This window comes from Balaenoptera physalus (genome assembly GCF_965194825.1).
Source record: "Balaenoptera physalus genome assembly, chromosome: 4".
NCBI lineage: Eukaryota > Metazoa > Chordata > Mammalia > Artiodactyla > Balaenopteridae > Balaenoptera > Balaenoptera physalus.
The window spans coordinates 111,444,167-111,461,490 of NC_138891.1; the positions used below are offsets into that span (position 1 = coordinate 111,444,167).

General features: G+C 37.7%; 1 protein-coding gene across 3 annotated transcripts in view; it reads left to right on the forward strand.

Annotated features, from left to right (window-relative positions):
• Positions 1-17,324, forward strand: part of GBE1 (1,4-alpha-glucan branching enzyme 1) — a 283,451-nt gene that overhangs the window by 13,435 nt on the left and 252,692 nt on the right. The window contains exon 2 of one of the 3 annotated variants that reach the window (XM_082460432.1): positions 17,040-17,091. The exons of the other annotated variants lie outside the window; for them this stretch is intronic. Within the exon in view, the coding sequence (XP_082316558.1) occupies positions 17,090-17,091 (2 nt within the window). The 5' untranslated portion in view covers positions 17,040-17,089. The remainder of the gene's footprint in view (positions 1-17,039; positions 17,092-17,324) is intronic. 3 annotated transcript variants of the gene reach the window in all.

Below are 17,324 nucleotides of genomic sequence, written 5' to 3' on the forward strand. Positions count from 1 at the left end.
CGTATGGAAACACAAAAGACCCCAAACAGCCAAAGCAATCTTGAGAAAGAAAAATGGAGCTGGAGGAATCAGACTCTCCGACTTCAAACTATACTACAAAGCTACAGCAATCAAGACAGTATGGTACTGGCACAAAAGCAGAAATATAGATCAATAGTACAGTATAGAAAGCCCAGAGATAAACCCACACACATATGGTCACCTAATTTATGACAAAGGAGGCAAGAACATACAATAGAGAAAAGACAGCATGTTCAATAAGTGGTGCTGGGAAAACTGAACAGCTACATGTAAAAGAATGAAATTAGAACACTCCCTAACACCATACACAAAAATAAACTCAAAATGGATTAAAGACCTAAATGTAAGGCCAGACACTATAAAACTGTTAGAGGAAAACATAGGCAGAACACTCTATGACATAGATCACAGCAAGATCCTTTTTGACCCACCTCCTAGAGAAATGGAAATAAAAACAAAAATAAACAAATGGGACCTAATGAAACTTAAAAGCTTTTGCACAGCAAAGGAAACTATAAACAAGGCAAAAAGACAACCCTCAGAATGGGAGAAAATATTTGCAAATGAAGCAACTGACAAAGGATTAATCTCCAAAATTTACAAGCAGCTCATGCAGCTCAATATCAAAAAAACAAACAACCCAATCCAAAAATGTGCAGAAGACCTAAATAGACATTTCTCCAAAGAAGAAGTACAGATTGCCAACAAACACATGAAAGGATGCTCAATATCACTAATCATTAGAGAAATGCAAATCAAAACTACAATGAGGTATCACCTCACACCAGTCAGAATGACCACCATCAAAAAGTCTACAAACAATAAATGCTGGAGAGGGTGTGGAGAAAAGGGAAACCTCTTGCACTGTCGGTGGGAATGTAAATTGATATAGCCACTATGGAGAACAGTATGTTGGTTCCTTAAAAAACTAAAAATAGAACTACCATATGACCCAGTAATCCACTACTGGGCATATACCCTGGGAAAACCATAATTCAAAAAGAGTCATGTACTACAATGTTCATTGCAGCTCTATTTACAATAGCCAGGACCTGAAAGCAACCTAAATGTCCATCAACAGATGAATGGATAAAGAAGATGTGGCACATATATACAATGGAATATTACTCAGCCATAAAAAGAAACGAAATTGAGTTATTTGTAGTGAGGTGGGTGGACTTAGAGTCTGTCATACAGAGTGAAGTAAGTCAGAAAGAGCAAAACAAATACCATATGCTAACACATATATATGGAATCTAAAAAAAAAAAAAAAAAGGTTCTGAAGAACCTAGGGGCAGGACAGGAATAAAGACGCAGACGTAGAGAATGGATTTGAGGACATGGGGAGTGGGAAGGGTAAGCTGGGATGAAGTGAGAGAGTGGCATGGACATATATACACTACCAAATGTAAAATAGATAGCTACTGAGAAGCAGCTGCATAGCACAGGGAGATCAGCTCCATGCTTTGTGACCGCCTAGAGGGGTGGGATAGGGAGGGTGGGAGGGAGATGCAAGAGGGAGGAGATATGGGGATATATGTATATGTATAGCTGATTCACTTTGTTATACAGCAGAAACTAACACACCATTGTAAAGCAATTATACTCCAATAAAGATGTTAAAAAACAATAAAAATAAGAAAAAACTAACAATTCAATTAAAAAATGGGCAGAAGACCTAAATAGACATTTCTCCAAAGAAGACATACAGATGGCCAAGAGGCACATGAAAGGATGCTTAGCATCACTAATTATTAGAGAAATGCAAATCAAAACTACAATGAGGAGGTATCACCTCACAGCAGTTAAAGTGGCCATTTTCAAAAAATCTTGAAACAATAAATGCTGGAAAGAGTGTGGTGAAAAGGGAACCCTCCTGTACTGTTGGTGGGAATGTAAATTGTTTCAGCCACTATGGAGAACAGTATGGAGGTTCCTTAAAAACTAAAAATAGAACTACCATATGACCCAGCAATCCCACTACGGGGCATATACCCTGAGAAAACCATAATTCAAAGAGACATGTACCCCAATGTTCATTGCAGCACTATTTACAATAGCCAGGACATGGAACCAACCTAAATATCCATCGACAGATGAATAGATAGAGCAGTTGTGGCACATATATGCAGTGGAATATTACTCAGCCATAAAAAGAAACAAAATTGAGTTATTTGTAGTGAGGTGAATGGACCTAGAATCTGTCATACAGAGTAAAGTAAGTCAGAAAGAGAAAAGCAAATATGCTAACACATATATATGGAATCAAAAAGAAAAAAAAAAAAATGGTACTGATGAACCTATGCCAGGGCAGGAATGAAGACATAGACATAGAGAATGGACTTGAGGACATGGGGGATGTGGAGGGGGAAGCTGGGACGAAGTGAGAGTAGCATCGACATATATACACCACCGAATGTAAAATAGGTAGTAGAAAGCAGCAGCATAGCATAGGGAGATCAGCTTGGTGCTTTGCGATGACCTTGAGTGGTGGGATAGGGAGGGTGGGAGGGAGGCTCAAGAGGGAGGGGATATGGGGATATATGTATGCATATGGCTGATTCACTTTGTTGTACAGCAGAAAGTAACACAGTATTGTGAAGCAATTATATTCCAATAAAGATCTATAAAAAAAAAAAAACTGAGTTAGTAATGGGCCAAATTAGTTATAAGTAAATATTCTAATTTTTTAAGAGTAATTAATCCATATGTACCAGTATAGTTAACCATATCATTTAAGTTTTTAATGGTCACATGATTTTCTAACTTTTTTTAGATAAAAGCGGTTTTCTTTTAATATCAAAGTTACTTTTCTTACATCTTCACTGTGAGTTTCCTTGTTGCATATCGGTCTTCAGGATAATATATAGAAGGTGATCACATAGAAAAAATTATTCTCCACATATGTTGTTCCAGGGTATATATGGGCATCTGAGTGACAGGCTGTCAACCTAATTTGCTATTTAACAAACCAATTTTTGACATCCTCTTTGTCCCAGGCATTTTTCTATATGATAGCAGAACAAATATGATAGGCTTCCTACTCTATGGGAGCTCTAATTGGGGAGATTACAAGTAAACACAATTATAGTAGATATTTGTGCATAAAATTCATTGTAAGACAGATAAAAGCATGTCCTATTCTGTTAAGGAAGGGGAGTATATAGCACAAAGGAGTTCATTTGAATTGCCTTAAATTCTTAAAATTATTTCTTTATAAAGGGAAGACTGAGTCTTGAAGAATGTGGACAAAGTCTATGAGACTCTTTTTTGGAAAGAGTCAAAGGATATGATAGCTGAGATATTAATCTTTATTAAAACTACAGGGTTTCCCTGGTGGCGCAGTGGTTGGGAGTCCGCTTGCCAATGCAGGGGACACAGGTTCGAGCCCTGGTCCGGGAAGATCCCGCATGCCACGGAACAACTAAGCCCGTGGGCCACAACGACTGAGCCTGCACTCTAGAGCCCATGAGCCACAACTACTGAGCCCGTGTGCCTAGAGCCCATGCTCCACAACAAGAGAAGTCACCACAGTGAGAAGCCCCCGCAGTGAGAAGCCCGCGCACCGCCAGAAAGAGTAGCCCCTGCTCGCCGCAACTAGAGAAAGCATGAGCGCAGCAATGAAGACCCAATGCAGCCAAAAATTAAAAAATTAAAAAAAAAAAACAAAAAACTACAGTTGGCCTTCCGATTCTCGGGTTCCACTTCTGAGGATTCAACCAACCATAGCTCGAAAATATTCGGGAATAAAAAATTCCAGAAAGTTCCAGAAAGCAAAACTTAAACTTGCCTTGTACTAGCAACTATTTACATAGCATTTACATTGTATTTACAACTATTTACATAACATTTACATTGTATTAGGTATTACAAGTAATCTAGAGATGATTTAAAGTATATGGGAGGTTGTGGGGTGGTGGTGGGATTAATTGGGAGATTGGGATTGACATATATACACTAATATGTATAAAACAGATAACTAATAAGAACCTGCTATATAAATAAATAAATAAATAAAATTTAAATAAAAAAATAAAGTATATAGGAGGATGTGTGTAGGTGGTATGCAAATATTACATGCTACGCCATTTTATATAAAGGACTTGAGCATCCATGGGCTTAAATATCTGCATCAGTCCTGGAACCAATCCCCCATGGATACTGAGGGATGACTGCATAATAAGTTATAATTTGATTTGACACGTTTTTTGTTGCTTTTAAGTGGAAGTTTATTTGCAAAAATTGTTCATTTGCAAAATGTTCTTGTGTAAGAATTGCCACATTGTGTAAGAACTGAACCCTCTAAAATAGTTTATAAATCATATTTGATAATGTATCGGTATGTTTCTTTATAGCAGATAAGCTCCTTTTGGAAGGGATTGTGGACTATTCTTTGAGGCAATGAGGCAGTTCCTGCGTAAGCTAAGGATACCTATTCCTGAATGAGTCAGGGGGACATTTTGATGAGTATCACCCAGTCAGGAACGTTGCAGAAATGCAAATGAACACTGAATGACTCCACCTGACCCCCCACTAAGTGTCTCACCTAGATCATCACTATCCAATAGAAATATAATATGAGCCATATATGTAATTTAAAATTTTCTATTTGCCACATTAAAAAAGGTAAAAAGAAACAGATAAAATTATTTTTGGTAATATATACTATTTAATCCAGTGTATTCAAAATATTGCTGTTTCAGCATTAAAAAATTACTGAGATATTTTACATTTGTTTTTCATACTAAGTCTTTGGAATCTGATGTGTATTTTGCATTTACAGTACATCTCATTTGGGACTAGCCATATTTCAAGTGCTCAGTAACCACGTGGCTAGTGGCTACCGTATTAGAGAGTGCAGCCTTAGATTGTATATTTCAAAGAGGAGCTTTTATGATAAGAGGTGGCATGACCCATAAAGACATTGAAGAGGAAGATTAAGGAGGGAGAAAGGTACAGTCAGCCCTGTGTTCATGATAACAGAAGCAAGTAGACCTGGAGAGATTCTGATTTTGCCTGAGAGAGGGAGTCAGAAATTATTGACTGGTGACCTTTTTTATGCTTGAAAAAAGATAAATGGATGGTGTCTTAAATGTAGATATGGAGATATGCCACATACTTAATTAACCTGGGGGTGTCTAGGTAGCCACGTTCCCCAGATTATTTGGCATGGCTTGTCCACTTTGCCCTATTCATTTAGGTGATTCTTATTTGTGTCATATTTTCATATGCTAAATGCATTACTTCTGTCCCATGACAAACAGCACAAACAAACATAAAACAAAACAAAAACCTGGGTCAGCCAAAGTAAATCTAGTCTTTCTTGATAAAGTAACTGAGATCAGGTGGCTGGTCTGTGCTCTGATAGTCCTAGACCTTTTGGGATATGCCAACCTCACTTTGACTCAGCCCAAGTGACAGCTGTTCCTAATTTCCTTGTCCCAAGAATCTTGCTTATGTGTAGTGACTCATTATGACTTGCATTATTCCTGAGTTGGTCTCTGCTTATAAAGGAGTAGGGTTGGAAGGATTGTTCTTTGATCGCTCTTCAAACTAATGACAATATTGTGAGTGGGTGTGTGTGCACGAACACATACATGTTTTGTGTTTTATGCCCTTTTCTTCACGACTTGCTTTAACTTCCTCTAGATGATAGTTTCTTCAGCATTTATACTTTTCATTCATTTTGCACCTACTCACTTTGCATACTTAATAGTTACCCTTATAATAATAGCAAAAACATTACTGTTTATTAAAGTATTTGCCCTCGTGAGTGGTCAGTCAGGCTCTTCTTGTGGAATACTGTTTTCCTTCTCACTTCAGTCTTGTGTTTTCCACACTGTAGCTGCTCAGGACATGCTGACTCACCCAGCATCCCTGGGATGCTGGATTTTGAATTTAAGAAGAGAAGAGTATATTTATGGAACACATTATTGTCTTTCAGTGTTTTCCATAGAGCTTAGAGTAGAGGTTTGCACTCAAAGGTTTGCAAATAGATATTGACTGGGAGTCTAGTCCAGCTTGTTCTGTGATATTAGAAATAGAGAAATATTTATTACCATAGTTGTTGGAGGGTCTCTAGAAATGTTTGAAAGTAATTCTCCTATCATGTAGTGGCCTGTGGTGGGCAAAACCTTTCTCACATACAGCTTAACCTTTCTTGTGTCTAATACTACTTGTGAAGAAGATTGTAATTTGTGCATTGTGCTTTTATCAGGTTGCTGTTCCCAGTGCAGCTAGCGTAATTTTTCATTTCCTAGCAGTCCTCAGGCAATTCTGTTTAACATGCTTTCTATTTCAAAACACTCTCCTATTTAAAAAACTTCTTTCGCCTCAGGCCCAACATGCTTTTCCAGCCAGGCCACTAGTAATTTCTATCCTTGCTGGCTTCATTCACCTTCACTGTTAACATTCTATATGGATGTGCTAGGAATGTCTTTTTTGTGTGTGTTTACTGCATAGCAAATGCTGAGATGCCAGTGCCTTCTATTTGTTGATTTTACTGTGGTTCACAAAATTATTATTTCATTTTTATACTAAGGAGATGGCATACCTTGTTTTTAATTTTGTTTCAAATCTGTTTTAGTTTTCTAGATTGTAAGCCAGACTTCGCTTTCTTTTTCTTTTTTTTTTAGATTTTATCTTTTTTTTTTTTAAATTTATTTATTTATGTACTTATTTTTGGCTGCGTTGGGTCTTTGTTGCTGCGTGTGGGCTTTCTCCAGTTGCAGCGAGCGGGGGCCACTCTTCATTGTGGTGCACAGGCTTCTCATTGCGGTGGCTTCTCTTGTTGCAGAGCATGGGCTCCAGACGCACGGGCTTCAGTAGTTGTGGTACATGGGCTCAGCAGTTGTGGCTCGCGGGCTCTAGAGTGCAGGCTCAGTAGTTGTGGCGCACGGGCCTAGCTGCTCCGTGGCATGTGGGATCCTCCTGGACCAGGGCTCCAACCCGTGTCCCGTGCATTGGCAGGCGGATTCCTAACCACTGTGCCACCAGGGAAGTCCCTCAGCTTTCTTAATGAATAGAATTCTAACTTTCCCCCTGAGCTTTTAAAGTCATCCACAAAATTTTCTTGAACAACAGTATTCATGCTAGAATAAGAGATTGTTTTACTTTTACAGATGAATAAAAGATATTCAGTTTCATTTAATAGGCAGCAAATTCCTTTTTAAGGTAGTATCTTAAAAGTGAATGAAACAAATTACCTGGATTGCCTTCCCAAATGATTAGGCTTGATTTTTGCTTGAGGTAAGAGCATTCTAAGCTGAGGCTCTTGAAGCTGCTTTTGGTTCTGAATTCTATAATAAGGAAATACTCTTGAGGGATTTAGGTTTTTAATGGGGAAAGTCTGGTAAACAGAGGTATACAAGAGAAAGCCATTGTTCTCTTATCATTAGCCAATAATGGCTTACACTGAGGTAGAGTTTGAACCATCTATAATAATATGAAGGCTTTCAAGAGATTCTAGAATTATATAGAGAGAGAGATTTAGGGTTAAAATAAAATTAGAACTCTGGCCATGCTATAAATATGTATTATACATTTGTATATATCATATATATGTGTGTGTTTGTGTGTGTATAAAAATGGTTTTTATATCATGTCTTGTCTGACTTGAAATAAAAGTTTTCCCGTTCATTGTGCTGATATCTGTTTACAAACATGGCAGAAAATGGGGATTTTCCTCTCTTTGAGGTAGTCAGCATAGTGTTAAAAATGAGAAAGGAAGAATACTTCTTTTTTGGGTTATGGTTTGCATTTTAGATTTCATTGCTGTTCCTCTCAACTTCCATCTGTGTTGACATTTGGGAATTTTGTCGTTGCTCTTTCTCAAGTGTAGTGGAAAAGCTTAAAACAGAATTTACACTTTTAAATACAACCGAGGCTCTATCACATCGTGATTCACTCTAGGTCTGAATGCTTTTTCTTTGGCTTAAAAAAAAAAAATCAAACATTTTATTGAACGAAATATTTCTGAAACTTGTAATGCTACTGATTATTATACATTATTAGCAATCATTTTTGTACTAATGCAAAGTTCAGGCTGAAAATACAATGATAATATTAAAATTTTAGGCACTTCAATTTTATGGCATCAAGGCAATCTTTTCATATAGATATATCGTTAATTTCTATTTATTGATGCCATTGTGGTTTTATTTTACTTTACTTTGCTGTTTGATTAAGGTTCAGCTATATCCTAGGAAATAGTAACAATGTGAATAAGCCACAAAAAGCCAGAATGGGTTGCTGTATGACTTTTGTTGACTTTATACTCTATTTTTTTTAACTAACTGAATCCTAGTCACTTGGCATTTTCTGTGTGTGTGTGTGTGTGTGTGTGTGTGTGTGTGTGTGTGTGTGTGTGAGATATCTTGGCTGAATAATGGGTGGCCTGGACCTCTATCCAGTGACTAGTCAAGTTTGTCTGATTGATTCCTGCTTTGGTCAGTTTGGACTGCTATAACAGGGTACCATAGATTGGGTGGTTTAAACCGCAGAAATTTATTTCTCACAGTTCTGGAGGCTGGAAAGGTCAAGATCAAGGCACTAACAGATTCAGTGGTGAGAACACTGCTCCTGGTTTGGAGATGTCTGTCATCTCCTTGTATTCTCACCTGGCAGAGAGAGGAGAGGGGGAGAGGAAGCAAGCTCTCTCCAGTCTCTTCTTATAAGGAAAGTAATCCCTTTCATGAGAGCTCCACTCTCCTGACCTAATCACATCCCAAAGGCTCCACCTCCTGATGCCATCACACTGGGGTTAGAATTTCAACATATGAATTTGGGGGGCACACAAACATTCAGTCTTTTTTTTTTTTTTTTTTTTTTTTTAAAGATTTATTTATTGATTGATTGATTGATTGCTATGTTGGGTCTTCGTTTCTGTGCTAGGGCTTTCTGTAGTTGCGGCAAGCGGGGGCCACTCTTCATCGCGGTGCGCGGGCCTCTCACTCTCGTGGCCTCTCTTGTTGAGGAGCACAGGCTCCAGACGCGCAGGCTCAGCAGTTTTGGCTCACGGGCCTAGTTGCTCCGCGGCATGTGGGATCTTCCCAGACCAGGGCGCGAACCCGTGTCCCCTGCATTAGCAGGCAGACTCTCAACCACTGCGCCACCAGGGAAGCCCAAACATTCAGTCTTTAATGGTTCTCTAACTTTTTCTAGCTCTGACTGTTTGTGATGGATTCTTCTAGAAAAAAACTACTTTTTAGATTTTAAAGAAATTGTTTGTGTGTGTGTGTTTTCCAACACTCTTAGGCAATACAGTAGAAGCTCACTGTGATTTCCTAATGAAGCCATCAAACTTGTGTTCATTTAATAGTAAAATCACTTTCAATAATGAGGACTACATGATTGAAATTAGGCAGTAGTGGATTTTGGGGGTCATTAAATTTAAGTACTGTGAAAAGTAAAAAAGAAATAGTTTCTGCTGTATAACAAAGTGAATCAGCTTTATGTAAAGCAATTATACTCCAAAAGAGATGTTAAAAAAAAAAAAAAAAGAAATAGTACAAGTTTCCCCAAATTTGTTACCTTCAAATCGGAAGGACTGGAGCCATTAAATGTTCCAGGGTTCCTGGGAATTAAGGCAGAGGCCTGATTATAGACAGATATAAGTCATTCATTGTGTAGCATGGGAAAAAATAGACTACTTCCTCAAGTTGAAATAATTATAATGTTTTTTTTTTTTTTGGAGAAAAATAAGAGCATTGTATGTGAGGTTCATGTAAGAGCTGAGAAGCAAAAAAAGTTTTTAAGAGAATTTACTGCAGTTTAGATTTTCTTACAAGAACTAACAATAAATACAGTGCTTACTCCAGACTGAACTGTTACAAGTGGTTGTCATACCAACAATTAAGCATTCATTTTAATAATGTTTTTGACAAGACTCTAAGCCATTTCTTTTCATCTTCCATCTTGCCTGGTCATCAGAAATCTGCAGGCATACTTAACTTATAAAGAATGAAAGGATGCAAATAACTTATACTAGATTTCTTTATGTTGTCTTGCAATGTTTCTGCGTAGTACAATGTAGTAGAATTGGTGTATGTTAGTCTATTAGAGAAGGAAGTGTTTGTTTCCTGAGTGAATGAATTCATGAAGAGTAGAGCTCCTACAACATAATTTCTATATTATCTTAATAAAAGCTAACTGGTAATTTCAGAGACAAATACACACTTATTAAATATTAGCCATGTTTTTGCAGTAACAGCCTTTTGTCCTGTTTTCTTTCCCCCTATTTGCTTTCCCTGGTTCCATATCTGTTCTGTGCCCCTTAATTGATTTTCTGGCTGGTCAACCAATTAGAAGTCAAGTGATATTGAGGATAGGTGATAATAACTTAGTATTATATATTACATATATTTACTCATATATTACATACATTTAAAGGGTGGTGTTTGCAGGCTGATCCAAGATCAGCCATTTGAGAATTCATGAGGGTTTCATCTGTAAATGGGAGCATTTTTTTTTTTTAAACTTGTGTCCACTCATGTGTAATGTTGGTTCTTAAGCAAAAACAAAACAGAAAAAAAAACCTCCACAAAAACATAAAGTCATGAACTACCTGGTCACTTGGAGACCACCTAACTTTTAAGTACAGTCGACCCTTGAAGAATACGGGTTTGAACTGTACTGGTCGACTCGCACATGGTATTTTTCACTAATAAATACTACATTACTATGCAATCTGAGGTTTGTTGGATACATGAAGGAACCCTGTATACAGAGAAACCGCATATAGGGAGAGCCAACTGTAAGTCACATTCTGACTCTCCCAGGTGCAGAGGGTGGGCACCCCTAACCTCCCTGAGTTATTCAATGGTGAACTGTAAATACACTAGACAGAAGAGAACTGTAATTGAGGGAAATTGCTGCAGTCACTAGCCAAAGGCCACAAGATAAGGTCTGGTATTGAAAATGATGTGATACCTAAAGTCATTATGAGATTTTGCTTTCTTTCTGTAACAATACAAATAGCCAAGAATCCTGCCTCTGGATCATCTGTGGATCTTGTTAAAATGCAGATACAGTAGGTCTGAGGCCGAGCTTGTGAATGTGCATTTTGAACAACTTCCCAGGTGATGCTGCTGGACCAAAATTTGAGTAGCAAGGCCAAGAATGCATGAAGTTGTTGACTATGTTGACTGTCTACTTACCTCCACCCAAGAACATCAGTTTTTTTTCTTCCTTTCTTTCCCTCCCTGCCTCCTTTCCTCCCTCCCTTCTTTCTTTCCTTCCTCCCTTCTTTCTTTTCTTCCTTCCTTTTATTTTTTCTTTCATATTAGTTGCCCAAACATATTTACTGATGTTTTCAATAAAATCAGTCTTTTATTATAAGAATCAGAATTTCTTGTTTTTCTCTGTAGTGCTTGGAATGCATAAAATGCATCACTGCTAGTCAAATTCTTGCACATTTTTCAGCTAGGTTTAATTTTGTGCCTTTATCTCTACTTTACAGTTAAGGAGCTTGTGCTGTTGCTACTTTGAGTGGCTTATCTAAGATGGTAGAATTTCTCTTTGTAAGGGCATTAACGCAGTCTAGTAATCTTCACATTGTGCTAAAATATCCCATGTTAAAATTAACAGATATTCTAGTGATCATGTGGTCGTTTCAGTAGAAGTTGTATTGCTTGCTTCAAAGCACCTTCCTTATGTTTCTCAGAGGTTTTTTGTCTGTGGAACAGAATTAACATGTCAGGAATTCACCACAACCGAATCATGATTTAGACTTTCAGTTAGAAAATAATTCGTTTTGCCACCTGAATTTTCATCCAGCATCTAATACTTACGTGTCCACAAATCCAGAGAAGGAAATGATTTTCTTGTAATCCACTGGGGAAAATTAATGCAAGAAAATATATGTTAGTAAGCTGCTCTCTAGAAGTGATCATTACAAAGGGAGTTTTGTACATTTTACAAAGGGGAGAAAGTGCACATAATAATTAAGAACATGGATTTTGGGGTAAGATTAGGTTTAAATTTTGGCTCTGCATTGGAACTTTTAAAATTTCACTTAGCCACAGTTTTTTCATATGTGAAAATGATGCAAAAAATACTTATGTGCCAGAGTTGTTCCAAGGGTAAACGTTAGTGGGAATATGTATTTAAAGGTGTTCAGCATGTTGTCTGTCAGATACTAAACACTGAAATAAGTAGTAGCCATTGTTAATATTATTTAATATCACATTTTCTTGGAGGTAAGATGAAATTCAGGTGTGAATTAGACAAAAAAAATGGAAAAGTGTAGGGTTAAATAAAAGTACTATAATATGTAATAGTTAATTTGTAATCTTATTTGTTATGGGCTATAGAAAGGAAATTTAGAAACTTAAGCAAAAGCCATACCTAATTTGTGTAATGTTTCGATATAAGTTTATGGTTAAAAATAAAAATAAAATTGGCAGAAATATTTTTCTAAAGAAGTAGAATATATACACAACATTGTAAATCAACTATACTTCAATAAAAATTTTTAAAAAATAAAAAAATCTAAACAAAGAAATAGAGTATATAAATTAGTCCTCAAATGATGACAAACCAAGGTTATTTTGGCTTAACCTGTTTGTGGAGCCTCATGGAAAAGACCCAAGTTGATAATGAAAACACTCTCAATAAAAATCAAGTCAGCTGCAGAATCAGTGCGACCACATTATTGTGTTGTCTAAGTTGATGGGCAGAGTAAACTTTATTTTTCCGTTATGGAAAGTTAGATTCTTAGATCCAAACTCTCCTGAAATAGGCCTTAGCTCACTCAGTATTTACCAGGCAGTATATTTGATTTTAGGAGGTGTGCCCCTATCTTTTGCTCTTGAGCAGTTATTGCCTCCTTGGAGGTAATAAGAGTAATCCAGTGATAAATGTTAGTAAACAGAACTTGCTTGATAACCAAGATATAAATAAATTCCTAGGTCTGGAAGTTATATACACAGAAGTTTTGATTTCACATGAAATATTTTCCTTGAAACATATAAACTGTCTGATTGATAGGTTGACAGTATATGTATATTTGCAGTAATTAAAAGCTGAGGCTTGGGTCAGTTGGTCTGTGTTCAAATTTCAGCTTCCTGACTTATTAGTTATGTGACATGGGTAAGTTATTTAACTTCCCTATCCCCAATTTTTAAAATCTTTAATATAGGGATTATAATACTAGCTTTATTGAGATTTTGAAATGAGATAATCCATATAACGACTGCTTGGCAAGAAGTATGCTCAGTAAAATATTATTGATGGTAATAAGGAGACATGGATGATAAAGCAATCTTGGGAATTACATTCCAGGGTATACAATTTTTATGATGCTAAAGGATGATGAGGGCAACAAGGATCAAATACATAATCATAGTTAGAATTTTTCTCTAGGATTCTCTCCTCAAGTGATTGCTCCTACTACCATAGCTTTAAATCAGTGCTGTCCAACTTATGGTAAATGGTGGGTCTTTTTTTTTTTTTTTTTTTCAATTGATTATCTACCAGAGTCTGATACTTTTATAAAATTCAACAAAAGTTATTAGAATAATTAAATTATAAAAAGACATTCAAAATAAAAGCCTAGTTTTTAAGTTATATTCAAAAGTTATACAACTACTGTATACAATTGCTATAAAAGTTTCTAAGTGCTTAACCTCAGTTTGGTACTTTTCTTGTCGTGGACCAGTGATAAACAGTAGGTGGCTCAGCACTGGTCCATGGATCACATTTTTGGGTAGTGCTTCTTTGAATATCATGTATATATTCATTTATTTCAAAAGTTTTATCTATACCCAGATCCTTTCTCTGACCTTTAAATTCACACTTGGAGATGACCATCTCTTTCTCTTAGGTAAATGGCACTACATATCTATTCAGTAGAAATCTGCTATTATCATTGAATCCTTTCTTTCCTACTTCCCCTATCCCCTGAAATATGTCCTATGGAATCTTGCAGTTGTTTTACATCTCTGGTGCTAACACTCTAGTCCAAGCCACTAACAATGTCTGACCCGATTTGGAACTGGCCTTCCTGCTTCTACTCTCTACCTGCCTCCGCCTCTCCCTCCCCCCGCCTTCTATTTTCCATATATCTGCAAGAAGGATTTTTCTGAGAAAGTAAGGCCTTTTTATAACCTTCGATGTCTTCATGTTTTCATTACAGTTTCCTTGGCTGAATGGTATGTAACAATTACATTTTCATAGTGTTAGGAGGCAATTTCAGCACTCCGGGTAAGTGATTACAGTAGCCTAGAACGGGATGGTAGTTGTATAAATGGAAAAGAAAAATACTGATTCAAGAGACTGCCAAATGAATACAAATAAACCAGAGGTATGGAGATCATTTATAAGTTTTATAGGGAAAGGGATACTATTCTCTTCAGGATTTACCTTTATTTCTTTCAATTTCTTCAGGACCATAACTGAGCCTAGCCTTTCACATCCTAGCCTTTTACAGGGATGATTGGCATATCAGGTAAGCAAGCTAATTTGTGTCAGCAGCGATCTGGAAGTAATGTACTGGGTTGAATTCTAAGAAAAGTAGACTCGGGGATGGAACATACTGATATGAATATACTTAATTCAGACGGAGCCAGATTTATCGATATGAGTGTTCTTAATAATCTGGATTTAATGTGTTAGTTGAGCTTCTGGAAATGGCTTCAACACTTTGCTTGATTATTTGACTAGAACCTGAACTCAACAATGGCTAACCTTTTATGTGGTTGAGATGCCTGAACACTCTCAGGCTGTGGAGGAAGGAAGAGCCATAGGAAGTTGGGAATAGTGGAGTAGGTTTATCATGGATAGTCTTGTCATCCACCTTGTCACTCTGCCCTGAGATTCTAGAGGGGACACCTTTGATTAAGAATTAAGAAACGTATTGATGAGACCTCTGTGGTAGCTCTAGGCTGGGCAGTGTCATTGGGTATGCTGCCATCGAACTAGACTCATTGATTTCAGTGGGGATCATAGGATTCTGGACTGGTAACAAAGTGCTTTGGCAGTGCTTAGGCTTCATTAATAAAGTAGCTATAGTTGCCATAATGATGCTGAAGACTTGGCCTCTGTGCACTGGTGCTGAATTGAATCTTGGAGACAGAGTTTTGGGTGAAGTAGAAAAGAATAGCTTTATTGCTTTGCTGGACAAAGGGAGACACAGCGGGCTCGTGCCCTGAAAAATTGTGTGTCCCAACCTGGGAGGATTTGGTGAGGAGTTTTATAGCAGTGGTTCAAGGGCAGAGTTGCTGATAAGGATCAGGGTGTGTGCAGGGCCTCAGGTGGTCTCCTAATGAGCTTCTCTGGTTCCTTTAATCTGGCCTCAGGTAGTCTCCTGATGAACTTCTTGAGGTTATCAAACTATGACCTTCTCTGGAATGAATAATGCTAACATCTTCCATTTGTTGGGGGTTTTAGTTCTGTAAAAGAGCTCAAAGATATTTTTATGTGTATCCCTTGAGATGGAACCAGGACCCTGCCCCAAGGCTGCACTATTGTTTCTTGGATACTCCCCCCTTGTCTCTGCAACCCCTCCCTTCCCTGATTAGCTACTGTTTGGACTTGCCTTTTGGAAACTCAGGGAAGGTCATGGAGGCTGAAGGCTATTCCCTACAAACAAGAAACAGGGGACGCAGAAAGGCTTTCACGCCCAGGAGTCCCACAGGGTCCTCCTCTGTTTCAATAATAGGCTTCAAGTGTGGAATAGCAGTCAGTGTTTTGAAATGCAGGGTTCTGTGGTATGGCTAATTGATCGTCATGTCCTTAGGACTGTGATACATTGGCTGATTACTGAATTTTTACTTAATCTGTATAATTGGGGAAATTCTAGATATGCTGAATAGAAACTTGACTTGTGTTACTGAAACAGGGAGAACAGCTTCTCCTGATTAAAGGAGAGGCTGATTTCCCTTAAGAAGGGACATAAAATGCTACCACAAATATATACTTTAAATCTTTCAAGCCTTTCCCAAAGGCACCTGCTGTTTGCCAGGAAAAAGCCCAGACTTCTGAGAATTAATAAAAACAGGTTCTGGATTTATCTTGGGGACGTAAATGCCACAGTGGCACATCAGTCAGAGTTGAGGCTTATGGAGGTCACTTAATCTTCATCAGTGTGGTTCCAATGTCTTGTCAGACTAATCCTGTGGATACTTAACAGTTTCCTGAGTGCATAGTTGCAACAGGCACGGGAATTGGCACAGTTTTCACACTGACTTCTTATGGAATGAGGACTACTTAGGAAGGACTAAGTTGAAGCCTCTGGAACTGCCCCTCCTAACAAAAGAGAAAACCCTAAGCAGGATTACATCCCTGGAAACATTGCAGTGAGTAGGGCCACCTTCAAAGACTTGCAGGATGCAACAATGGAGATTTCTGTAACATTCCCTTTTGGTTTGCTGATTTGACAGATGGATCTTGGAGAATAAATATAGACTATGGGAAACCTAATCAGAGTGACTCCAATGGCTTTGCTTTCTAAAATGTAGTATCAATATAGTCTTTGGCACCTGGTATGCAGCAATTGATCTGGCATTTTTTTTTTTTTTTTTCTTTACCAATTAGGACAATCAGACGGCAGATGGCCTTCAAGCCACAGAGAAGGGCTAACACCTTCATATATTTACAGCAGGGGCAATGACAGTTTCTTGATCTCCGTCATAATATGGTTCATAGGTACCTTGTGATTGTTAATTTTATGTATCCACTTGACTGGGCCGCAGGATGCCCTTATATTTGGCTAAACATTGCTCTAGGTGTGTCTGTGAGGGTATTTCTGTATGAGATTAATGTTTGAATTGGTAGAGTGAGTAAAGCAGATTGCCATCCCTAATGTGGGTGGGTCTAATCCAATCCATTGAAGGCCTGAGTGGAACAAAAAGACATAGAGTAAGGGAGAATTCCCTCTCTTTTCCTGACTGTCTTAGAGCTGGGATATTGATTTTCTCCTGCCTTCAGACTTTGACTGAAACTTACACTACCAGCTCTCTTGGTTCTCAGGCCTTCAGGTTCAAACTGGAACTAAATCATTGCCTTTCCTGTGTCTTCAGCTTGCTGACTGTAGATCTCGGGCCTTCTCAGTCTCCATAACCACGTAACCATGTAAGTCAATTCCTTTAATAAATCTCTTTAATAAATATCTATATATCTCCTATTGGTTCTGTATTTCTGGAGAGTCTAGACTAATACAGAACTTAATCATCTGAATATCTAGAGAACATCATCATGGGCCAGTATACTGTACTAAAGCCATCATGCTTTTTGTATCTGATGAGCAAGGAGTAACAAGTAGTCTAGATGCCTTAGTGAGACTCATACATACCAGAAAGTAGATG